At 34.6% G+C, this 25,343-nt stretch overlaps 1 protein-coding gene across 3 annotated transcripts in view; it reads left to right on the top strand.

Annotated features, from left to right (window-relative positions):
* TPR (translocated promoter region, nuclear basket protein) overlaps nucleotides 1–25,343 on the top strand; it is a 58,756-nt gene that overhangs the window by 25,550 nt on the left and 7,863 nt on the right. For 2 of the 3 annotated variants that reach the window (XM_019635499.1, XM_019635495.1), the window contains exons 28-46: nucleotides 638–785; nucleotides 2,491–2,628; nucleotides 2,725–2,856; nucleotides 3,963–4,093; nucleotides 5,305–5,515; nucleotides 6,322–6,465; nucleotides 6,914–7,112; nucleotides 8,130–8,335; nucleotides 8,533–8,594; nucleotides 9,129–9,337; nucleotides 10,426–10,698; nucleotides 11,474–11,622; nucleotides 12,263–12,346; nucleotides 14,755–14,955; nucleotides 15,804–15,935; nucleotides 16,138–16,228; nucleotides 23,282–23,466; nucleotides 24,607–24,675; nucleotides 24,786–24,880. In XM_019635499.1, coding sequence (XP_019491044.1) covers nucleotides 638–785; nucleotides 2,491–2,628; nucleotides 2,725–2,856; nucleotides 3,963–4,093; nucleotides 5,305–5,515; nucleotides 6,322–6,465; nucleotides 6,914–7,112; nucleotides 8,130–8,335; nucleotides 8,533–8,594; nucleotides 9,129–9,337; nucleotides 10,426–10,698; nucleotides 11,474–11,622; nucleotides 12,263–12,346; nucleotides 14,755–14,955; nucleotides 15,804–15,935; nucleotides 16,138–16,228; nucleotides 23,282–23,466; nucleotides 24,607–24,675; nucleotides 24,786–24,880 — 2,859 coding nt within the window. The remainder of the gene's footprint in view (nucleotides 1–637; nucleotides 786–2,490; nucleotides 2,629–2,724; nucleotides 2,857–3,962; nucleotides 4,094–5,304; nucleotides 5,516–6,321; nucleotides 6,466–6,913; nucleotides 7,113–8,129; nucleotides 8,336–8,532; nucleotides 8,595–9,128; nucleotides 9,338–10,425; nucleotides 10,699–11,473; nucleotides 11,623–12,262; nucleotides 12,347–14,754; nucleotides 14,956–15,803; nucleotides 15,936–16,137; nucleotides 16,229–23,281; nucleotides 23,467–24,606; nucleotides 24,676–24,785; nucleotides 24,881–25,343) is intronic. The other variant, XM_019635496.1, reaches the window with a different exon arrangement.

Below are 25,343 nucleotides of genomic sequence, written 5' to 3'. Positions count from 1 at the left end.
TAAACCCAATATATTCTTTTCTTTTTTTTTTTTTTTTTTTTTTTTTTTTTTTTTTTTTTTTTTTTAGCTGAGCCATCCCACCACCTGTTGGCAGCTCACGGCTGCTCAGCTCAGGCTGACTCGAACCGCTGTTGCTCAGAGCTCAAACTCTTGAGCGAGCTCTTAACCAACTGAGCCACTCAGCCGGCCCTAAACCCAATATATTCTTAATGTTTTATTCCTATGGTATAACAACTATGAAATGAAACTACAAATGTATAAATCAGAGAAGTGGGGTTATGTGCTATTGAGGTATAAAACTTATTCCGTCTCTTAATTGGCCACCAAACCCACTAACATTCAATTAGTGGTCACTTTTGACATTTAGACATACTCCAATGTAAATAAATGACTTTAAATTGAAACTGATGATAAGAACTTAAGTGGGTTCTTTAAAAAACTAATGCCTTTCAAATCATTTTAAAGATATATATTTCTAAAGCCACTGTCTATAATAAAACATGTATCTCCCATTGTTAATGAAAATGTAATAATAGGTACTAAACTAAATGGATCTTGTCATCTTAAAAGTTACCCAAGTTTTGAAATGTTATATTGTCATTTTTTTATTCAAATAAAATCTTGTATGTTCTTGTAGATTTATACGACGAGAGAAAGAAATTGCTGAAACGAGGTTTGAGGTGGCTCAGGTTGAGAGTCTGCGTTACCGACAAAGGGTTGAGCTCTTAGAAAGAGAGCTACAGGAACTTCAGGACAGCCTCAACGCTGAAAGGGAGAAAGTCCAGGTAGGTGTGCAAGCTTGTAAGGAAGCAATTGTTAAATCGAGAGACGAGCTCATTTTAGTTTCCAATAAAATTTCATTTGAAATAAGCATTCTTCCTAAATGGTTAAATTCGTTAAACATTATTAGACACTGATACAGTATATAGCAGTAAGAGAATGGTGGTAACCGACTGCCTGGTTTCAAATTCTGGTTTCATACCATTTAGATGTGTGTGTGCCTTGGGTACATTGTATAACTTCCCTGCTCTTAAATTTCCTCGTCTGTAATATTGGTATAATAATCATGAGAATTAAGTGAGTTAGTGTACATGAAGCATTTAGAATCATGTCTGGTGTGTGATAAATTTCAATTAACTTAATTATTATAGTTGTCATTGTATGTACATATGGACAGTCATTCTAGGATAACTTGATGGATTGAAACGGCCACAGAATATTTCTTCCTCAGCAAAGGAACTAAAAATAGTAAAAACTATCAACCAAAGAAAGGAAAAGAAGATGTTATAGTGAATGGATGGTCGCACCACAGGTCAACTTCTTAACCCTCACTACCACCCCAAAAACTTAACTATTGTATGACCTCACTCTAAGGAAATGGGGTAATATAACCCCAGGCAGGAAGGAAATTAAAACTTTGAGTCATTTATCTTTTTTTAACTGAATCATTTATCTTCTTTTAACTGATATGTTAGTGGAATGACTGTTAGAGAGAAACCACTGAAATGGGAAAGTAAATAGATTTATGGGATTTATGTTTTCAGACATAAATGAAAGGTTCCGGAATTATATCCTATTGAGAAAACAACCCAAATTCAAATATACCTCATCATGGAAATACTGAACACCCTTCAGTTCAATGAAGTTAACAGTTGGAGAAAAGGGGCAGACCCAGTCTCTTCTGCTTCCTTTGCTGTTCTCTTATGCTATAGAAAGGCAGATAATACTAGAAAATGCCCAGCCCACAAACATGTTCAGAGGGGAAGAACCAACTGTTACATACAGTCAGAAGAGATTCAAGAAGTAACACACATTGTATCAAAAATAATGTTGGGTTTTCGGAAAAGTCATGATGTATTTTTTCTTTGTTTTTCATTGCAAAAATGCATCATGACTTTTCCGACAACCCAATAGAATGCTTACCCAGTGTGAACAATATAGCATGGCAGCCATGAGCCATAGCTTTTAAATGGTGAAGGAATAAAGTAACTTATGCAGAAGATGGATAATTACACCTAGTGAGGAGAGGAAGAAAGTTCTTCACATTTGGGCAAGTATTCAGTAAAATTGTTAAAAACCAAAGTGATGAAACAACTGAATGAAATTAAAAAGAATTTCTGAACAAGACGGGGAAAAGAAAAAGGACGAAAATAACATTATTTTAGAACTATTAGTAAATTCAGTACAGCAAGAAAAAGAATAGTTACAGAAAGATAGAAATTTGGATTGATTTTTTTACCTAATGTTAAAATGGATTATATGTTGGTGGGATTTGTAGTATCTTTTTACTTTCATCTTTGTAATTTCTTAAATTTATTTAAACTCTTTGTAATTAACATGAATAATAAAAAAACATGTAAAACTTCCAAAAATTTATTTTTAAAAGTTGACATTTAAATCCTTTTTATAGGAAAGATTAGAACTGGTAAGAAAAGATAGGTCTTCACCTATTGTTCGATGTTGATGTATAGATGTGCTTAAAATCTTTAGGTAACTGCAAAAACAATGGCCCAGCATGAAGAACTGATGAAGAAAACTGAAACAATGAACGTAGTGATGGAGACCAATAAGATGCTAAGAGAAGAAAAGGAGAGGCTAGAACAGGATCTACAGCAGATGCAAGCAAAGGTTTGTAACTTAGCAAGAATAGAGGCATCTTATTTTTAATAATATATATGAATTATTACATCAGGTATTTAAAAAAATAACTGGTACTATTTTCAGGTGAGGAAACTGGAATTAGATATTTTACCCTTACAAGAAGCAAATGCTGAGCTGAGTGAGAAAAGCGGTATGTTGCAAGCAGAGAAGAAATTATTAGAAGAAGATGTCAAGCGTTGGAAAGCACGTAATCAGGTAAATGCAATTAAACCCATTCTGAAACATGGGAACATGTTGGTTTTAAATAATAGGGTAAAAATTAAGGAGATAAAATATTTGAAGAACTTGTGAAAATTGTTGTGTGTTTCACTGCGAAAGCCTAATATGTTACTTGTACATACAACTCACGTTTTAAAATTTTTGGTATTGTAATTTTTTTTAAGTGGCTCATTTATTTCCTTTAATTCCAAATTTAGGCTCTCACCTTATCTCTAAAAATACCTTTGTACATGAAAACAATGGATTTATATAGTTTATTGAAGCACTTCAAGAAGACTAGTTCACTGAGAACCTTTTTGGGGGAACAAAAGCCATATCACATAGTGTGATTAGAAACTCCATCTGTATTCAAACAAAAGGCTGAAAGTCTGCCTCGTCATATACTAGTCATAAAGTTTCTTCTGAGCTAATTTTCCTCATTTGTAAAAATGAGGATTCACTTTTCATTTTACAGAAATTGAATAATAAATGTAAAGCAGTTCATCCATCACTTGGTTCCTAGTCATTGCTCTAAAATAGTAACTATTATTTGAATAGGACTGTAGAATTTAAGAGCCCATTTATTCCTTTTTTTATCACCCAACCAATCTGAAATGTCAGGAAAGGAGGGTGTTCTACCCAAATCTAGATGCATTTCTATTAAATTGTGCTGCTATATTTCCTGGTTAATGTAATCAGTTACATTTAGAATTATTTTCATATTTTTGTTTAGACTATAATAACATAAACATTTTTCCTTGTAAATGTCACTTTCATGGAATTAGGTATTTAATATTAAAAGCTTGTAGACTTTTGGATCCCTTTATTTGGCTCCATTGTAACTATTCTGAAATGTTTGTTTGCAGCTATGAAAATATAATGAATAGTTAATGACATTTACTGTATTTCCCCTTCCATTTTGCCTAGACATTTTATTTTAGCTAAACAAGCTAAAGCTTTTATCTTAATTATCTTGTACTTTGATGTTTCATCACTGTGTATGCAAGATACAGAATATAAACATAATTACTTTGCCATTTTATTATAGCACATTAGTTTGATAAAACCTGTGAAAACCATGTTGTGCATTTTTGCTATTTTAGCATCTAGTAAATCAACAGAAAGATCCAGATACAGAAGAATATCGGAAGCTCCTTTCTGAAAAGGAAGTTCATACTAAGCGTATTCAACAGTTAACTGAAGAAGTTGGGAGACTTAAAGCTGAGATTGCAAGGTATATGAAAGAGAAGCCTTAAATAGTATATAATACATGAAATCTTAAAGTTTATTTCTACTCTTTATAAGACTTGCTAAGTGCTTCCTGATTTTAGAAAGAATGGAAAGTGCTAGAGCTTTTACACTTGACTTTCCCTATTACTTTAAGGAGGCAAGCAAACAATAATTGAATTTTACACATTCATACATGAATTATTTCTCTATTATTTTATTACTGTTTTGAAAATTACAGTTGATATGAGTCTAAAGCTAAATGTGTTAATTTTCTAAACAGCCAAAATAACTAGCAAATAGATTTTTCTTTTATTTTTTTCGTTAGAATATATTCATAAAGAGAAGAAGAAAAAAAGAAAAAAAATTCTAAAAAAAGAATATATTCGTACACCTGTTTTGCAAGTTTTTAGCAATGGAACTTTTTAAGTTAAAAATATTTTTAATGAACTTACATTGTTGTCCTTTTAAAGATAAGTGGAATATTAAAAGTAATGTTTCTGGTATACTTTTTAAAGTCTTTTATGTAGGTTGTTCATGTCATATGTATTCTCTTCCTTTTTCCATAATAGTCCAGCATTTTCTCTCTCTTATAACATTACTTAATTTTAAAAAATGAGGAAGTTAAGATTCAGAAATGTACCCAAGGTTAAACATATACTGTTAATTCAGGTCATCTGATTTCAGTTTAGTTCATGATAAAGTATAGATAGGGTTTGGCAAACTATAACCCACAGGCCTGTTTTGTATAGCTTATAAACTAAGAATGGTTTTTATAGTTTTAAAGTATTGTGAAAAAGGAGGAAGAAGAACATATGACAAAAACTGTATGTGGCCTATAAAACCTAACGTATTTACTAAACTCCCAGTGGAGTGGAGTGGAGTGAAGTGGAGATTTTGCTATCAGGCAGATGTGGATTGAAACCTGTGTACCAACACTTGATTACTGTGTAAAACTGTGCATGTTACTTGACTGCTTGTTGCTTAGTTTTTCTCTTTAAAATGGGCATGTACGCCTATGTAATAAGCAAATGATACCTTGCTAAAGGACCACAGATTCATAAGATAAGGAATTATCTTTTGAAGTATGTGTGGGTTTTTTTTAGGAATTTTAAATAAAAATCTTACTGAGACAATAAAAATGTAAATTAAAGGATTTTAAAATTTGAAAGTCTCATATACTTAATCTTTCTTCTTTACCCCTTTGTTTTTGTTTAGATCAAATGCATCTTTGACTAACAATCAGAACTTAATCCAGAGTCTAAAGGAAGATTTAAGTAAAGTAAGAGCTGAAAAGGAAAACATCCAGAAGGACTTAGATGCCAAAATAATTGATATCCAAGAAAAAGTCAAAACTATTACTCAAGTCAAGAAAATTGGTCGTAGGTACAAGACTCAATATGAAGAACTTAAAGCACAACAGGATAAGGTATTTTTAAGTGATTTTCTTGTTATATGTATACTTTATATGTACAGTATATCATTTTTATGTACACAATTTTATATGCACAATTTACAATTTTATATAAGGATGACTTAAAAATCTTATTTCTTCATAATTTTGATTATTGATATTTAGATTCTATACTTGAGTGTAAGCTTATATATGATACTTTTATTTGACTTAAAATTGGCTTTTTAATATGTCCCAAAATACACTAAATTCATAGAGAAATTTTAATAAATGCTAAGTATTTTAGTTTTCCAGTTTCAAATATTCTCCCTTTTGAAAATTAAATTCTGTAACTATTGCTGACTAAAATTGTGTATATCAGAAAATGATCACTCTTTATAGGTAATCAGGTTGTGTTATGTATAGTTTTAAATAAGTAGTATGTGTTAACCACCTACCAAAAAGAATTTTTAAATCTTTGTTATATTTTGAATCTGGATTTTAATTCCCAAAGATAAAGAACTGTATAGCAATGTAATTGCATATTTAGCACATATTAGATTAGAAAATATATGAAGGAGAAAAATCCAAAATTCTTACCACTCATTGTTAACTAGTGTTAGCACTTTAATATGCTTTTCTTTACATATGAGTGATTTGTTTTTTCCAAACAGTTCAATGTCAAACAGTGCATCATCATCTTGCATAGATAATTCATTTATGAAGACCCTTAAAGATAAATTTCTTTTTCTTATATAGTTATTATTTCCTTAGATGAACTTGCAGAAGTGGAATTATTGAATATGAATGTGGAAATATATTATTACTCTTTATTATATTAGGTCATGGAGGCCTCAGCTCAGTCTTCCGGAGACCATCAGGAACAGCATGTCTCGGTCCAGGAAATGCAGGAGCTCAAAGAAACCCTTAACCAAGCTGAAGCAAAGTCAAAATCACTTGAGAGTCAAGTAGAGAATCTGCAGAAGGTATGAGTGTGAAATAGTGAAAGGTGTGTGTCCCAATTCTTTCCTTGTTGAATACCTAAAGAAATAGAGTGGACTATTATTCAGTCATAAAAAAAGAATTTTAAAAAAGTGTTAAACACTGACATTTTCCTTATAGGGAAATGTATACATTTTATCCTTACTACGTTGAATGACTCATGTATGTGAGTAGTATCTAACCATCTTCCAAGTGTTCATTTACTTGGTTTGACCACCATTTTGTGTTTATACTTCCATTTAATCTGTTGGGTTAAAAGTCTGAAAAGTCATGATGCATTTTTGCAATGAAAAGCAGAAAAATACGTCATGACTTTTCTAACAGCCCAATAAATGAGCAAATTAATAAGTTTTACATTTTAAGTCTGTAGGGCATGCAGTTTATATTAATTTGATTGATTTACATAGTGAATACTTTGTTTTCCTTTAAAAGGCGTTATCTGAAAAAGAGACAGAAGCACGAAATTTCCAAGATCAGGCTGTGCAGCTTCAATCTGAACTTGCACGACTTCGTCAGGATCTTCAGGACAGAACCACACAGGAGGAGCAGCTCCGACAGCAGATAACTGAAAAGGAAGAAAAGACAAGAAAGGCTATTGTAGCAGCGAAATCAAAAATTGCACATTTAGCTGGTAAATTTTAATATACTTTAAGGTTTGAACTTGCTAGTAAAAGTTATTTCATGTCAGCTTAAAATTAAATGGGAAAGAAAAAAGTAAATACCATGAAGTAATTTTTGTGTGTCTGTGTGCTTTAAATATTGAGTTTATTAGACGCACAGAGCAATCTGAATTTTCGAGTGATGAGGATGTCCTTGGATGAAGTCTGTCTTAGTTGTTAACTGATAATAAACAGCCGGGGAGTGCCGCTCTCCTGCTCTAGTGTGTAACTGTTACACCCTTCTGGCGGCAATCCTGAGTCCACAGTGATGGTTCAGAGCCTTTCTGTAAGCTAGACAGCACTGGAGCCTACCAGCCCAGGGATTTTCTGGGCCTCGCTTCACTGAGAGCCCCTCTATCCCTTAGGGATAGTACTGTGTCAGATTTATGGGATCCCAGAGCTGCAATACTCAGGGCCATACTGCACCTTGCTTGCCCACCTGCTTAGTAGGTAAATAAAATGCCAAATTATTTGGATTTTATTATGAGCAATTCTTTAATGATCTCTAAGATAGTGTCCCAGCAAGTTATTTCATAGAATAATAGTTATTTAATTATTTTTAGTGTATGAGATAGATTATATGAAATGAAAGTTTTGCAATTTATCACATCCTTGTATTTAACAATTCATTGAACTATTAAAGGCCATTTAAAAGGGCTTATGCTGATTGCGGTTTATGGTGGATCCCTTAGCTTTTTTGAGATCTTAGGAAAAGTTACGTACTTTTATGTTGGAGTAAGTTTTTTTTTCTATTGGAGTAATAAATATGGATATGTTTAGAACTGTACCTGTTGAGATGTATAGTGCACCATAGTTACTGCAGATGTTAAAGTTCAGGAGTATAGTCTGACATGACCTTTGAGTACCTATTAAGCACATAAATATTCTTTATTTATAATATTAGCACATTGAGGACAGGGTAAATATGTAGCTGCAAATCTGCGTCACCAGTCCACAATGTGTTAATAGAATCACATGGTTGTCTTCAGGTGTAAAAGATCAGTTAACTAAAGAAAATGAGGAGCTTAAACAAAGGAACGGAGCCTTAGATCAGCAGAAAGATGAACTGGATGTTCGTATGACTGCTCTTAAGTCCCAATACGAAGGTCGAATTAGTCGCTTGGAAAGAGAACTCCGGGAGCATCAGGAGAGACACCTCGAGCAAAGAGATGAGCCTCAAGAACCTACTAATAAGGTGATTAGCTCATTCTGTTTAAATGACAAGTCTTTTTTACATATTATTTGAAGCTATCTGGTGCTTTGGAGCCTTTGTCAAAGTGAATTTTGGCTAAACAAAAAATACAGAGAAAATTAAGTAAAATATTCTGATGGCATGTATTAATGGACTCTTGTGGGGTAGGCACGGTAACCCATAGCTTTCTTTTTATGTAGGTCCCGGAACAGCAGAGACAGATTACACTGAAGACAACTCCAGCGTCTGGTGAAAGAGGAATGTGAGTTTTACTTCTCTTATAATCTGTCATCTGCTTCCCTTTGAAAGTTCAAGGAAGATCTAATGATCCAGGGGTATGCAGGGGGGACAAAGCTGTACTCTATTACAAAAATATATACTAAAGTTACTTATCTGTGCAAAATTGCATTATCTATTTTAGCATCTTTTCTTTCTTTTTTTCCAGAACTCATGTTTTCAGCATACTTTCAGTCTTACCGGGTAGAGCTTTGTGATAGAGAAAACATCTTTTATCTTTAAGATGTGATTGCCCTCTAAGATAGGCTACTGATTTTCCTGTGATGTTTGAAATATTTAATGAACAAAAACAGTAGAACTACAATCACTGTCTCTTTAATTTTTTTTGATCTGCCAAAAGCCTACCCAAAGCAGAGTTAGGAAAAACAGAGTTAATAAGGTCATACTTGTTGAACACTCACTTTCAGAAATCTATGTGCTTTACTTTTGATAGAGTATATGTACTTTATAAGGAATGTTATAGTAATTTCAATTATTCTTGCATTTTTCCCTCTGTAAGTGCCAGCACATCAGACCCACCAACAGCTAATATCAAGCCAACTCCTGTTGTATCTACTCCAAGTAAAGTGACAGCTGCAGCTATGGCTGGGAATAAGTCAACACCCAGGGCTAGTATCCGCCCAATGGTTACACCTGCAACTGTTACAAATCCTACTACTACTCCAACAGCTACAGTGATGCCCACTACACAAGTGGAATCACAAGAAGGTAAAAACCACACAGATCTGATTGGTGGACTAATAGCTCATTTAGGTTTATTATGAGAGAATGACTAACTTTAAGGATAAAGGAGGCTTCCACTGAAGCTAATTAAAGTCAGACATGATAATAAAAGTGAGCAGTTAATACTTTCAAGTGTATACCTCCCAGGATACTTGTTACTGCAGCTATTTCTCTCCCTCTCACTCTCCCTTTCTGCTTTGTTTTGTTTGTAAACTAAAAACCCCTTAGAGGAGTGGGAAATACACCCCTCTAAGTATAGGGCATATTTTTCTGGGATCAAAATTTTCACTTCAAACAGCAAAGAAAGATGATATGAACTCCACTTTGGAAAACCATACCAATAAGTCACTGGTTGGACCCAAACATCACCTTTTCACTGAAACTGCCTGACCTTTTCATTGCTTTCCCCACTTGGTTTCTATTGGCATTTTCTTACTACAGCAGTTTTAATTCACTTTAATGCATGCCTTTCTATCCTACTAGATTGAGTTCCTAAAGGAAGAATCTTCATTATTTAATCCCAACCCCAAGATAGGTATTTAGTAAAACTTTACTAAATACAATATCTTTAGCTTCTTGTCTTAAGAAATGTTAGAATTCAGTAAGTTGTTCAATCATTTAGAAATATATAATACGTGTATATGCTGTGAAAGTACAGAATATTTCAGCTACAGTCAATACAATGATTTTCAGATATATTGCCAATTAAACTTAATGGTTAGTTTGTATCAGTTCAAAAGAAAATGATGCTTAATAAAAACTTATAATTTGATTCTGAGCTTCTTAATTTCATTTATTTTATTCAATTGTAATTTAAATGGAATAATAGATGCAAAAAACAGTTTCAGACATTTATTTAATTCAGCCAACAGTGTACTGCCATATCAGTCGCGTGAGCAATACTAACATGCATAATACATTACATTTACTCTCAGTGTTTTTATCTAGTGAGTGGTAAGAGATATGTACCCAAATAACTATACAAAATGTCACCTATAACAGAATAGGAAGGATAATCTCAGCTTTGGTAAGAACAGAAGATACAATACATTCAATATTATGATTACTTTCAGCTATGCAATCAGAAGGGCCTGTGGAACATGTTCCGGTTTTTGGAAGCACAAGTGGATCTGTCCGTTCTACGAGCCCTAATGTCCAGCCTTCTATCCCTCAGCCCATTTTAACTGTTCAGCAGCAGACACAGGCTACGGCTTTTGTGCAGCCCACTCAACAGAGTCATCCACAGATTGAGCCTGCAAATCAAGAGCTGTCCCCAAACATAGTGGAGGTGGTTCAGAGCTCGCCAGTGGAGCGGCCTTCTACTTCCACAGCAGTATTTGGCACTGGTAAGATTAATTTAAAATGAAGTCAGAGCAAGCCTGTGCATTTATAGTTTCTTGGATATACATATCTTGAGTAATCTTTGTATATACTTGTTTTCTACCAGATATTAGAATGGATAAATGTGTTCCTAACGTTTTATTTCATGTTTACCAATGAATTCTACTCTGGATCACTCATTTTTGTCATTTAGGTCTTCTCCAGTTATGTTTTGACTGATTATAAAGATGATACAACTCATAAAATCTATATGTAACTTAATACAGGTCCTGAAAACTAAAAGATATCTAAGAAAAGGACAAATAAGGATTTTCAAGTCTAAAAATACAAGTAAATTTTTTTGTTCAGGAAGCCCTGGGTTTTAAAAAACTATAGAGAAGATCCTCTGTAAACTTTGTGAATAACAATTATATACCAGTGTGAATCAGTGAATCACAGTGAATCAGATACATTGCTGTAAAAGCTGACTAGCGTTATTACCCAAAGGTTAGGTTGATAGTATTAAGAACATTGATTCAGAGTGTAAGTTGCTGTTCGTTTGCTCATAGATTAGTAGGAACAGACTATTGGGTTGTCGGAAAAGTCATGACGTATTTTTTTTTGTTTTTTGTTGCAAAAATGCGTCATGACTTTTCCGACAACCCAATGTTATTCTGTCCAAATAAGTGTTTACTGTGTCTTTCTTTAGTTAAATGACCAAAATGTGTTTAAAATTAACTTTGTCTAAATTGAGTTTATTGTCATGCTCTAATTGAAGATTTAAGTTATGTCATTTCAAAGTTTCAGCTACCCCAAGTTCTTCATTGCCTAAGCGTACACGTGAAGAAGAAGAGGATAGCACCATAGAAGCATCAGACCAGGTCTCTGATGATACAGTGGAAATGCCTCTTCCAAAGAAATTGAAAAGTGTTACACCTGTAGGAACTGAGGTGTGTAAAGGCCATTCTGTTTGTTTTAGTTCTATCAGTAGAGCTAAGATATTCATTCAGTTACAGCATTATTAAGTGAATAGACTTTTTGGGGCCCAAATCCAGAAAACTCTCCTGTTAACTAACTGCACAGTGTCCACTGATAGCCCAGATATTGTTGCTGTTGCCAACAATGTTTTATATCCTTTGCGTATCTTTAATTAATTTAGTCCCCGTTTCAATTTAAAAAACACAGTTATAAAACATAAGTTGAATTCCCTTTCAGTTTTTTTTTTTTAGTTCAGAGAATAAGGAAGTTTATAGTCTCATGGACATTTTAAACTGTTACCTGCCATTTTTTTCGCAGATTAACCAAAATTATATTCCTTTATTTTCTTTTGTTGGGGATAAATTATAATGAATTGTTTTACTATCAAACATTGAGACTACTAAATTAATTTCATTAGCATCTGTTTAATTAATGCTGAAGCTTTATTTTGTACATACTGAAGAGGAATGTGATTATACTTTGTAAATAAATATAGATGAACATTGCTGATGGTCAGCTTCACAAAATTATTTTTATGAGTTTTGAGGGAACTAGCTGAATGCTTCATCTAGTGAACTGATATGGTTAACACACTTGTATATCATGATCCAGGAAGAAGTTATGGCAGAAGAAAGTACTGATGGAGAGGTAGAGACTCAAGTATACAACCAAGATTCTCAAGATTCCATGGGAGAAGTAAGTAAAACATATTTAAAGTAACAAATTGTTGCTTTTAATTAATAAAATTATCTTCAACAAACTTAATCATTATTTGGACTTTTTTTTAATTGGCTGCTTTTATATTTAATGAAATATTATTAGAGTTACCAATACAATTTCTGCTTTGTTTTACTCCTAATTAGTATATTGCCTCCTAAACTTTATTAAATGTTTTTTATTGAGTACAGATTTTCCATGCTAAGAGTAAAGATTATCCGCTCCTATCGCATTGAGTCTTGAGTTAATCCATAGTGCCCAGTTTGGTGGTCTTCTATTGCTTCCCTCTATTGCTTTCCTCTGCCGCTTCCCTTACTGAATGAAAATAATTCAGGAAATGCATCGGTACACTTCAGTTTTTGAACTTTCATTGTGGCCTCTCTAGAGGTAGCCTCACTAGTTGAAATGCATAGATTCTAAAATAACAACTAGGTTCCATTCCCAACTCTACCACTCTAGAAGCTGTTGACTATAAGCAGGTGTTAATTCTCTCTCAGCCTGAATTTTCTCATCTGTTGGAATAATATAACATAAATTTTAGTATTATAAAGTACGTAAACTAGTATCTGCCATGTTAGGCACTCAAAATATTATTTACTTTCCTAGCACCCCTTTACCCCACAAATTGAGAATTTGTTAATAGTTAATACAGAACTCATTACTGTAAGCCAAGTGTTGTTCCTGAGAAATTTGCATTTATTAGCTTAATCCTCAAAACAACCCTGTTTTATAGGCAAAGAAACCAATGCCCAGATAAGTCACGTACCCAAGTTCTCATAGCATTGAAGCTGGGATTAGAACTCAGGCTATCTGGTTTCCTTATTGTCCTCTTAAGCTTGAAACAACACTTCTATCTGAATAAATTTTCAGGATCATTTTATTTTAAAATTATGTGTATAAATTAAAGAATTGTCTCAATCTAATAAGTACCATAGAGTATAAGTAAATTTTAGTTTCTTAGGTGTGTTAATTTTGTAAGTTAACTTTTCTAGTTTTCCTTGGCTAAAAACAAAACTAAACCTTCAAGATGAATACATAGCACTCTAAATGATGTCTTTTTCATGTATCTTCAGAAGGTCATATCTGAAGAGCATAGTAACAATTTCAAATAATAAGATGTCAGTTCCTATTCTATTGCCAGACTTGTTTAAATTATAGGAAAACCTTCTCTGCAGAGCTTTTTCTTGAGATTAGCAAAATTGTCTATGAATCAAAGGTGTCTTTTGGCTTCTTATTCTGCCGTCTCGCACTATCTGCTTGAATGTGTAACAGTTCATTTTTCTGATTTTTCTGACAATGAAGCACATGTTCTTTTTAAGTATTGCATTTCTTTAAATAGGTAAGTTACTTTGAGGCACAATTTTTAATTATATACCGTGATTTCACTCCTTTTTTCCATCATAGTAAAATAATCTTTATGAATGATTTAGTTCACAAGACATTGTTTCTGGCTTGTATAAAAATAGGTTTTGCTGAGTGCTTAACTACAAAGTAGACATTTGATTCTTTACAGTAAATGTTAAAAATAAAGTTAAAAATGCAGTTTATTCAAATAGCTAACAAATGAAATTGTGAGGAAATACATTAAGCAAAGAATTTTATATTTGATATCTTTAATGTGGTTTGAAGACTTAACGATAGTTTTTTAGGGGGTAAAAGTGTCTTGGTAAAAAGACAATAATAATAGCTTATTTAGTGTATTTTCCAGACTTCCTGGTATGGGGAGAAAAAAAACTTGAATAATAAGTTGCAGGCCCTCAGATATTCTTTTTCCTGACTTTGGTCTGCAACTGCATTGTCAGCTAACCACCACTGGCTGTTGAGAACTTGAAATTGAAATATGCTAATAAGAGTAAAATAGACATCGGATTTTGAAGACTTACTACAAATTTTAAAATGTAGAATATCTGGTTAATAATTTTTAAATTGATTACATGTTTGAAATAATGTTTTGGCTCTATTAAGTATGTTGTTAAAATTGACTTAATTTGTGTCTTTAAATGACTACTAGAAATTTTTAAATTACATATGAGAACCATATTGTGGCTCATGTTATAATTCTGTTGGACAGCACTGACCTACAATATCACACTGGTAGTTTTGACAACACATATGTGTGTATATTTTTTCTCTGTTTTTTTTTTGGAGTATTACCCAATGAAATTTATAACAATTCTTCTATAGGAAGATGGTAAGGAAAACCTAAGGTTTATCTTTAGTTTGGTTTTTAAATTAATTCTGCTTTCGAAAACCATATTTTTAAAAATAATATACTAGTAGGTCATGAGTATTCTTTACTCTTTACTTAGATCTACAGTATATTACTGGTAGTTTTAGGTATATTTGACTTTTTTATAATTTTTTATTTTTATTTTTTAATTTTTAAGGGAGTCACTCAGGAAGATTATACTCCAATGGAAGACAGTGAAGAAACCTCTCAATCTTTACAAATAGACCTTGGACCCCTCCAGTCAGATCAGCAAACAACAACTTCATCCCAAGATGGTCAAGGCAAAGGTGATGATGTCATCGTAATTGACAGTGATGATGAAGAGGAGGATGATGATGAAAATGATGGCGAACATGAGGTGAATTTGGTTTGAAGTCATCCATTGTTTTTAAACTACTTGATGAAATGCTGAAATCCTTGGGACTACCAATGCATCAACCAATGAATTCTGATTCTTTGTCAGTTTAAATAAATTATTTTGCTTTTCTGTTATCCTGATTAGCTCCGGAATTTATATTTTGTAGTAAAAATGAGTGTAGAACAAGTGATGGAAAACCCCAAGTTTTTTAAATTATTGCTAAGCCCTTTAGGATTTGTTAAATTGGCTAGATTAATTAAGCTTAATTTTAATCACATTGATAAGTGACTGGATTTAATTATAAGCTCTGTGGTTTCTGGAAATAATAGAACAAACTGGGATATTTTTTTCTCATGAAGCCCCATAGTTCTTTTCAAAAGAAAGCAAGGTATTTAGGATAATCGAATCATACTTTAAATGAAACTTCGTGCTTTATTTTGGTAGTTAATCTTGTTTTGACAGCATCACATTTTAGATTCTTGCGTTAATCAAACAATGTGTTTTAAAAGCCCATAGTATACTATAATTTCACCATTCTTCATTTCCACATTTTCAGTTTAGAATTAAAGTGGACCATTTGACACTTTGTGGACATCTAGGAACTTTAATCTTTGAAATGATTTCCTGTGAACAATTAGATTTCAGAATTGATTGCTATTGTACTAATTCTAGTAAACTTCAGAGTTTTGATATTTGCTGCTACTGACTAATCCCATAACAACTTTCAGGCCAATTCTTGTATCCTGATCCATGACGTATCATGTAAATTTCTAAGCATAGTATCAAGATGTGCAGAACACGTGTGCTATGTTCTAGAACTTTATTTACACTTGGAGGTTTTTTACTAGGATTATGAAGAAGATGAGGAAGAGGATGATGATGATGAAGATGACACAGGGATGGGCGACGAGGGTGATGATAGTAACGAAGGCACCGGTAGTGCAGATGGCAATGATGGATATGAAGCCGATGATGCTGAGGTAACTGGCAGGAATTTTGATATCTGTTTTCTTGAAGGACTTGTTTGGAAAACTTACTGTTCTCCAAGGGTGTAGGAGGGCCTGTATTCTCAGAACACTACAACTTTTTATACTTTTGGGTTTGTTTTTACTATGGTTTAGTTTGGTTAATTATTTTTTAAGATAATTTTATTTGTACTTAGTTTTTATCTTTTGTTTTTAGGGTGGTGATGGGACTGATCCAGGTACAGAAACAGAAGAAAGTATGGGTGGAGGTGAAAGTAATCAGAGAGCTGCTGATTCTCAAAACAGTGGTGAGATTTTTAGCCTCTCTTTCATTAAACAGTTACGGTAATATTTTCTAAACTAGGATTGCATTTAATTAGCACATAGGTAATAAAACTTTGTTAGTCAGTTGGCAAGCAAAAGATTGGCTCTTGTTCTAGCTTTGTCATATTATTCCCTCATAAAGCCTACTATATTTATATTTGTAAAGTGCAGTCATTACACTATCCTTTTTACCTCATTGGACTACTGTAAGAAACAAACATTTTGAAATCTATCAAGTATTATAAATGCTGCTGTTTTTAGGTGGAAAAATTAAATCAGGGACTTCAAACCAGAAGAGGTCAGTCTAATCAAGCTACATGTTTCAAAATATGTGGGTATTGGAGCTTTGCAATATTGTCTGTTTGTCCAATGAATAAAAGACTTTTTGATCAATATAGCATGCTTTTTGTTAAATCTTTGGAAGGATGAGTTCCAGAGGTCCATTGAAATGTTATAGGCGGTAAAGGACTATGAAATTCATAGAAAATAATTTTGTTTTGGAATTGTTTTAAAATGTATTTTAAAGACTTGGCAATCCTCTAGAATAATATCCTGGTTTTATAGATAATACTAAGCCAGAATCATTAATAGTAATATAGCAAAAACCTTACGTACTTAGGCTACTGGGAAAATAGTGTATCTGAGTTTTTATATAGGCCTGTGTATTTTAAAGTGTAATGTTTAGAAAAGTAAGGACAAGCAATCTTTTCAACTTTTAATTTTTTTAAGAGAAAAATAATGACGATTAAACCATATAATGAAGAATAATGTTACTTTTTAAGGGCGACGAGTCAAGGAGAGATTAATGATACATTCGGTAATAATTTACGTTTTATAAAACATTTTGTAGATTTAAGAAACATATTTTGTGTATCACATAGTTGGGATATAGAGGGAAATTTTTTTGCCTCCCAGTTAGCGAAACCAAAGATTGGGTGCCTGACTCTTAGGACAAAACTCAAAACGTCAAGAGTTTTGAGTACGGAAATGTTTCTTAGTTGAGAAGGTGCCAACTGAGAAGATGGGAGACCTAATGGTGCCTCAGATCCCTCTTGCTCACTGGACTAGGTTAAGCATTTCTAAGGGGCTGGGGGAACAGGTGTGAAAGTGCTGGTGGGACAAGTTTTAATTGGAGGACCTTGGAACTTGGCCATTTATGATAAAGGGGTGTCAACATCAGCTCTTTCTAGACAGTGGACCCATGGCTTCTGAAAGGGTTCTGGTGTTCAAGTTCTGGTTATGTCCGGGTCCTTTGGTTCCTTGGGGGTGGGGGGGGGGTGAGACTTTGGTTCCGGGTACAGCAGGAGGTCAAAGTTCTTTCCTCTGCTCATGCTTCGGCTGCACGACTTGCAGTTTTGGTCAAAGCAATTCAGTACCTCGTTAAACAGGACAGGACAATTTTGAGCTAGTTCTGCCATTACAGATCCCCCGTTTTTGTTCTTCATGAGGGAAATAGGGTAATTGGGTTCAGGTTCAATTAAGAGGGAGGATTAGCTGCCGATTGTGCCCCTCTTATCTGGCTCTTAAGCCTGCCTCTCCCGTGATAGTACCTGAGCCTTTGAGGGGCATTCTGGGTATTCAGTTTACAAGCAGAGAGCACAGCAACAGTAGAGGTAGCAGCAGGCCAGGAGACCTGTACCCTAATATGAGACAAAGAATAGAGAGTAACTTTTGTTACTGTGTCCCCCAGGACCCAAACCATGATGAGTTGGTTCGGGAAAAGGTTCAGGAAAAGGGCAGTTTTAGTTTTCTGTGATTCCAAGTCATTAGAAGAATTCAGTATTCAGTCCAGTTTACAAGTAGAAATCAAAACAAAACTCAAAGACAATAGACAGCACCAGAATCTAATATCCACAGAGGTATATTATAGTTCCTATTGAAACAGTTTTTTCTCCAAAATCATCCCTATTTTTACCAAAGGTAGCCAAATTAAGACTAATTTATCTGCAAAATGAGTCTAGTTTCAATAAACCTGGCCTGCAAGAATAGTAATTAACCATATAGGTATGTTTAAATCTGCTTTGCTGGAATTTTCCTAAGGAATCTTCAGGTTGAACTTTAAATAGTCTCTCAAGGCTGAGAAGCCAAGCCACATACAAGCCATCAGACTCTGCCTGCAATACCTATAGATCTGTGTGAATTCCTTTCTTCTCGGGACCCCAGCACATCCTGAGGTTCTTTCTTGTGTCTCCCAGGAAAGACTAGAAAGAATGCGGTGAACCATGTAAACGAGGTGCCCCAGGCTGTTTTCCAAGGGGCTTTTATTGGCTTCCGAAGTCAGTCTTAACTCCTCAAAGTCTGTGTACGTCTCTCTCCTAAACATGACATTCCAAAGCTTTGGTGGTAAAACCAGTTTCCAGTTGTATTTTGTTATCTAGAAAGAAGATATTCTTACTGAACTTATGTAAATAATCACATTGCCATGAAAATAAAAAAATTAAAAGGTTAGATTCTGGAGGGATCAAGTAGGGAGAAAAAAAAGAAATATTTCAGTTCTGTTTACAGAGGTATAATTTACCAAATTGCTGAGTTACATATAAACAAGTTTCCTTTTATCTAGAAAACAAAAGATTTAAACATCATCAATCTCAAACAAAAAAGTCATGAAAGTTATAACCATTTTCGTTAGTTCATTCAGTCCTGTGGTATTAGACTTGTTTTGCTTGAATCCAGTTTTTCCTTTAGTTCTCTAGACTTCCCTGATGATTTCAAAGTTGTCTGTCAGGGCTCCCGTGATTTGCACGGTGAAGTGGGTGCCCCAGCCACTTGAGATTGTGGAAGGCATATGCCAAGTGGGAAACACTTTTTTAACAGTTTCTCCACCATTTTGAGGGCATCAGTCTTGTGGCAGGGGAAAGCTTCAACTCATCCAGAAAACATACAAAAAGAACATATTAATAACCCAAACTAAGTGTCACTTGAATGAAGTCTAGCTTAAATGTACCATGGTGGATGAAGGAATGCAAAAACCAGAAAAATGCCAGGGAGCCGGATTAACCATGCAGCCATCTTGGGTTTCCCATAGCCCTGACTACTCATTTAATTTATTGTCACCACTTACCCATCTTAATTTCTCTGATTCAGGAACAGACTGTTGCCGTGTTACAAGAACATCAAAATGGCAGAAGTCTGGTAATGAGGGGTCATTTTTGTAGAAACAGGATGGACTTCACATGTGCCACAGTCTGATACTCAGATTCAGTTATTTTAGTGTGTCCCTCAGTTTTGATGACAGATATGTCAGGGTATCTCAGACTTCAGCAATTTCACATATATTTCTGACACACTTATATACAAATACAACATAAAAAAGGCTCAGTTTTATTTATTATTTGACAGTGCTTCCCATGTAATTCCAACACACCAAAATAAGCCTAATTAGTTTAATATTTCTCTTTAGTAAGGAGAGAAAACATTTTTTGATGTATTCCAGGGGGCCTTCTGCAATACCTGTTATTCCCAGGTCAAGACTCTGCTTATAATTTAAATTTTGGGAAGTTATTCAAAATATATTAACAGGTTTGGACATTTGACTAAATAGGATCATACATAAGTCATTATGAAGTGATAATTATCCATTTAAAGAAAAATACAAAAGTTTACATAATTGTTGGCAAAGCTTACATTTTACTATTTAGGAGATTCAGTTTGAAGTAATCAAGTACCTGATTAAGATAATATAAAAGAGAAAATTATTTTTATAAAGCAGAATCCTTGCTTTCTAGGCATAAAACTTTTTCACAGTATTAGTAGCAGACCAATAGTCCTTTATAGCAGAGAGAGAAAATCTAACTCTAATTTTGTATCAGCTTACTTTTAATGTTTAAATTCACTTACTTGATTAAATTTACTTTATCTTAATAAGCTTGAACACAAAATTTTCTCAGGATTCTTATTTGGTAATGGCATAAATATTCAATGAATATCCATTGCTTAGCTAACAAAACTTTAAAGTTCCACATTACCAAAGACATTTAGAAAACTAGGTGAAGTACACTTTTATACAACATAATTATTGCTAAAGAGTCAACCTAAAAAAATCTTTTTATCCTTACATTTATTTAATTTACTTGTTCCTAACAATTAAGTTTAGATTGCTTATGAAATTTTGTCATACCAAGTTATTTTGCTTGGCGATAAACTTTGCAGCAGAGGTAACGTGAACTTATTTGACTAATAAACCCAAGTAGAATTAAAGTAGTATTTAATGCTGATGATTCTAAAGATATGCCTATTTAACCAAACCAAACTCAAAACCAGCTTTAGTATCAAATGTTTTTCCCAGATCATGTGATTCTGAAAAACATCTGGGTTAGTCTGTCGAGTTTTTGAGAATTCTCATATAAACACTTCTTTAAGCCAATTTAATATTATAAGTTAGCGATACCATTCAGTGGTAGAAATATGCTATATCTGGAACATACATAGATGTACATAAACTTACAGATAAAATAAACAGATCTAAAGACTTAGTAGTAAAACTGGGACTAAATTATGTTTCTGGCAGATGGACTAAGTTAAGATTTTGCTCAGATACCAGCGTTGCATGCTGCATGAATTCCTTTAAAGCTGTTTTAAAATTAATTTATGATCAGAAAATGCATTCCATTGTCTCCAAGAGGCCATTGTCTTCAAGGGTGCCCCTTAAGGTGAACTGTCAACAGACACCAACAACGGAAAATGGAAAGCAAGTGCGCACAATAAAGTTGGAAAGCTCAGGAGGTTAAAAAAAAACACAAAAAACAGTGGCTTCAGAACGCCTGAGCTTAAAGGAGCCGATTTTCCTAAAGGAGGATTGCACCGGGATGGAGCCGGAGCACAGGACGGCAGCTACCACATGCTTGGAGATGAAGGTGGAGGAGAGAAGGAGCAGCCTCAGACGCCATTTTTCTTCTTCCAAGCCAATAAACAAAATACACACAAAGCAAGGTTGACACACAAATAAGACAATAAATTGAGCACTCGCCTAACCAAACCTTAAACCAGACAAATTACAAATCTTAAATTTAAGTGGCCAAACAAATGAATGCAAATGAATGGGTTCAGAAATCAGGTAAAAGTCCTACACTCTTCTCCAACAGGATACTCCAAACAAATGCAAAACAAATTGGCTTATTCCAAGAAGAAAGCCCAAAATGGAGGGGAAAGGAGTTCCTGGTTGTACTGGCAGGACTTAACCCTACTTCTAAATCGAGCCTATCAGCTCACAGAGACACAGAAATATAGACAAAATAAACACAACGCGGTCCATCAAAAAAAAAACCAAAAACACGAGTAGGGTCCAACAACCCTGATCCTACTCTCAGACAGAGGCCCCCAACTAAATTCAAAATGCAGATGGTTTTGTCCCAAAGGAGAGAAAGCCCAGACAGAGAGGAAGGAATCCAGTTGTGCATGCTGGAGCAACTTAGCTTAAAACAAAACTGATGGTAGACCGAAGTCCAAAGAGGTCTCATTCCAAATGAGCCATGTGCCAGTGGCGGTTGGCACCTGCCAGGGAAAATCCCTCCCTGGTCCCCAAGTCAAAATGGCCTGGCAGCTGCTCAGAACTCATGGATAGGAACCCCAGACAGGGTTGGCCTGCCACGGGCACAAACTCCTGGCTGACTCACCAAATCGTTACCGGAAACCAAAGATTGGGTGCGTGATTCTTAGGCCAAAACGCAAAACAACAAGTTTCAAGTAAGAAAATGTTTGTTGATTGAGAAGGTGCCACCTGAGAAGATGGGAGACCTGATGGTGCCTCAAGTCCCTCTTGCTCACTGGACTAGGTTAAGTGTTTCTAAGAGGTTGGGGGGACAAGTTTTAATTGGAGGACCTTGGAACTTGGCCATTTATGATAAAGGGGCGTCAACACGAGGTCTTCATGGACAACGGACCCTTGGCTTCCGAAAGGGTTCTGGTGTTCAAGTTCTGGTTATGTCCTGGTCCTTCGGTTCCGTGGACAAGAAAGGCGAGACTGGTTCTGAGTGTAGCTGGAATTCAGAGTTCTCTCTGCGCATGCTTTGGCTGCATGATTTGTGGTGTTGGTCTGTTATCTGTGAAAAGCAACTCAGTATCTCATTAAATAGGATAGGACCGTTTTGAGCTGGTTCTGCGTTTACATCTTTAGGTATTATCACCAAAAGTTAAGTCTTTGGAGGGCAAGTTTTCATGGTCATATTTCCCAGATACAAAGAAAGCATGTAACATGCTCATTGAATACTCGTTCGTTCCTTTTTTACAGTTAAGCAAAAGCAGGCCTAGTTACCTGGATAAAATTAAGTAGTGGACAGCCTTGGTATATTGCCAGTAGTTATAAAAATGCTTTTTTCTGAGCGTGTATACTTGTATTGAGTTATTTAATTCTCACAATAAGGTTATCAGGTTTAAGTACCAATGAAGAATCTGAGAAAATGAAGTAGAAACAAGCAAAGTGACTTAACCAGGGTCACATAGCTATCTAGTATTAGAGCTAGAATCGGATTCTAGACCTCAGACTTTTAAACTAAATCCTGTGATGTCCCCTTCAACTTTACAAAGTAGGAAACAGCTTCTGTTGTTTCTACGTGTGTATAGAAGAGCAGGACATCTGAAGGACCATTGACATTCAAAATTTAGGACAAACAAAATATAAAAGTGTTGTTACAAGGCTTTTCCCAATCTCCTTTATCCTGTTTGAGTGTAATACTGATACCGTAGTGGTCTGACCTTTAGATAATTTGCCCATTATAATAACATGAACCAAAATTTATTCAGTGTTTCTTGTATCATGTGTTAGGCTAAGTGCTTTATGTCTTATTATTTGAAAGCTTCAGAAAAACCTTTCTTGTAGATTATACTTGTTCCATTAACTAACCAAAGAAATCTACTCAGAGAGGTTAAGGGACTTGCCTAAAGCCGTGCAACTGGTAATTGTGCAGCCATTATCTCTAGGTCCACCATACCTACCTACTTTATTCTGAAAATACTAGTGAGGTGGCAAGATTTATATACTTTTAGGGATTGTCCGAGTTATTCTGTGATAGAGTTCCCAATAAGCTTCTCTTTTCCTATAGGTGAAGGAAATACAGGTACTGCGGAGTCCTCTTTTTCCCAGGAGATTTCTAGAGAACAGCAGCCATCGTCAGCATCTGAAAGACAGACCCCTCGCGCGCCTCAGTCCCCTAGAAGGCCACCACACCCACTGCCCCCCAGACTGACCATTCATGCCCCACCTCAAGAGTTGGGACCACCAGTGCAGGTATTAAAAGTACTGGTCATTGTGAAAGGGAACTTTATAAAATCTTGGCTTTTCTCTTTTTCTTTACATTAGATATTTCTTTTTTTCTTTTTTTCCCAGAAATTATGAACTCTAATGTTTTGGCATATTTTTATACAATTTTTTCAAACAGAAATGAACCTGACTTATTTTCCTTGAAATACGGCAGTAATTTATTTCATAAATGGAGTGAACTTGGGAAAGGCAAGGCTGACTAAAAATTGTGTATAAGTTGAAATGATTATAGTCATAGCAAAAAAGTCACTGTTATCTGGTCACTGTTCCTATAGGTTACAAAAGGAAAGAGATTTTCTTGGCTTTTAATTGATATAAAATGTATTTTAGCAGCTGACCACCATCCACTTTGAAGGTTTTTTTCTCTAAGATGCACATGTTTTTTTAAAAAAAGGAAATTTCTGCTTACCAAGACATTTTTCTCTCATTTTTTTAAAACCATACATGTTCATTTCCACTTTTAAAATTATTGAAAGTGTGCATACCCTTTACGTGTAGGACTCTTTGTAGCAGGGTTGGACATCTCTTAATCAGAAGCTCTTGCAGAAACCACAGGAAAATGACAAAGCTTCTATTAATAACCTGGCTTGAGCCTTAACCTTTTGGTGTACTCAACGCTGTCAAGTATAGATTCTACTACAGCATCACTGGTGAAGATAACCTCATTATGTGAAAATACAAAGTTTTAAAGGATTGCATTTGGGTCCTGCAAAATGTACTAAGTCTATCAATTTAGAATTGTCTAAATTGGGAAGAAATTTATATGTAGTTACTACTAGACGTACTTATTAATTAAATCAGTTACAGAGAAATAAGATACGATCAGAGATTGATTTTAAATATTGGTTATTTTGTCTCTTGGCTAATAAAATATTTATCTGTTGGTTAATATATAGTTTATGTAATTAAAAAGTTGTCACTATTCAAAACTGATTTCTTTAGTATAAGATAGTAGCAGTTTTTCCTGAGAAAATATCTTGATGATTACATCATGTACTAACATTTTAGCTATTTTCTTACCAGCATAAGCAGCTATATCTGTTGATATTTGGTGTTTGTTTCATTGCCCAATTCCTTAAAATGAATGTAATTCCTTTATTGACACAGAGAATTCAGATGCCTCGGAGGCAGTCTGTAGGACGTGGGCTTCAGTTGACACCAGGAATAGGTGGCATGGTGAGTACGTAGCAATCACGGAAAAGCAGTTCATTTGTTGAGCGAATTATACTCCATATGTATGTTCCTGTCGTGCCTGTTTAGTTGCCGTTTTCTGTCTTTGTTTTCAGCAGCAGCACTTTTTTGACGATGAAGATAGGACAGTGCCAAGTACCCCGACGCTTGTCGTGCCTCATCGTACTGACGGATTCGCTGAGGCAATTCAGTAAGTTACTGAAAGAGAAGCATACGTGGTGACTAATCCAAGTCTTCCCGTTTCCCTGTTCATTTGCTTACATTTGACTGAGTCTGTATTTGTTGAGTCCTTCTCTACTTTGTGCTAAGCTCTTGGGGGTAGTGTAGGAGGGTTGAGCATGCAGTGTTAGGGAAAATTACATAGAGATGAATGAAATACAGTTGCTTCCATCAGGAATCTGAAGTTGAAAGTCAGTATAATGGTGGTTAAGAACATGGACTTGAGAGTCAGAATACCTGGGTTTGAAATCGCTGTACTGCTTACTACCTGTGTGAAGTCACCTAGGCTCTCTGTTCCTGAGTGTTCTCATTTGACTGATGGGAAACAGTAGTTTCTGCCTTATGAGTTCTGAGAATTAAATGAATTAATTTATGTTAACGTGTTTAGAATATTACCTGGCACACAGTAAGATGCTTTGTAGATGCTGGTGAAG

The sequence above is a fragment of the Hipposideros armiger genome, unplaced genomic scaffold (genome assembly GCF_001890085.2).
Source record: "Hipposideros armiger isolate ML-2016 unplaced genomic scaffold, ASM189008v1 scaffold_22, whole genome shotgun sequence".
NCBI lineage: Eukaryota > Metazoa > Chordata > Mammalia > Chiroptera > Hipposideridae > Hipposideros > Hipposideros armiger.
The sequence above is the reverse complement of the archived record's forward strand: the minus strand, read 5'-3'. Positions and strand labels throughout refer to the sequence as shown.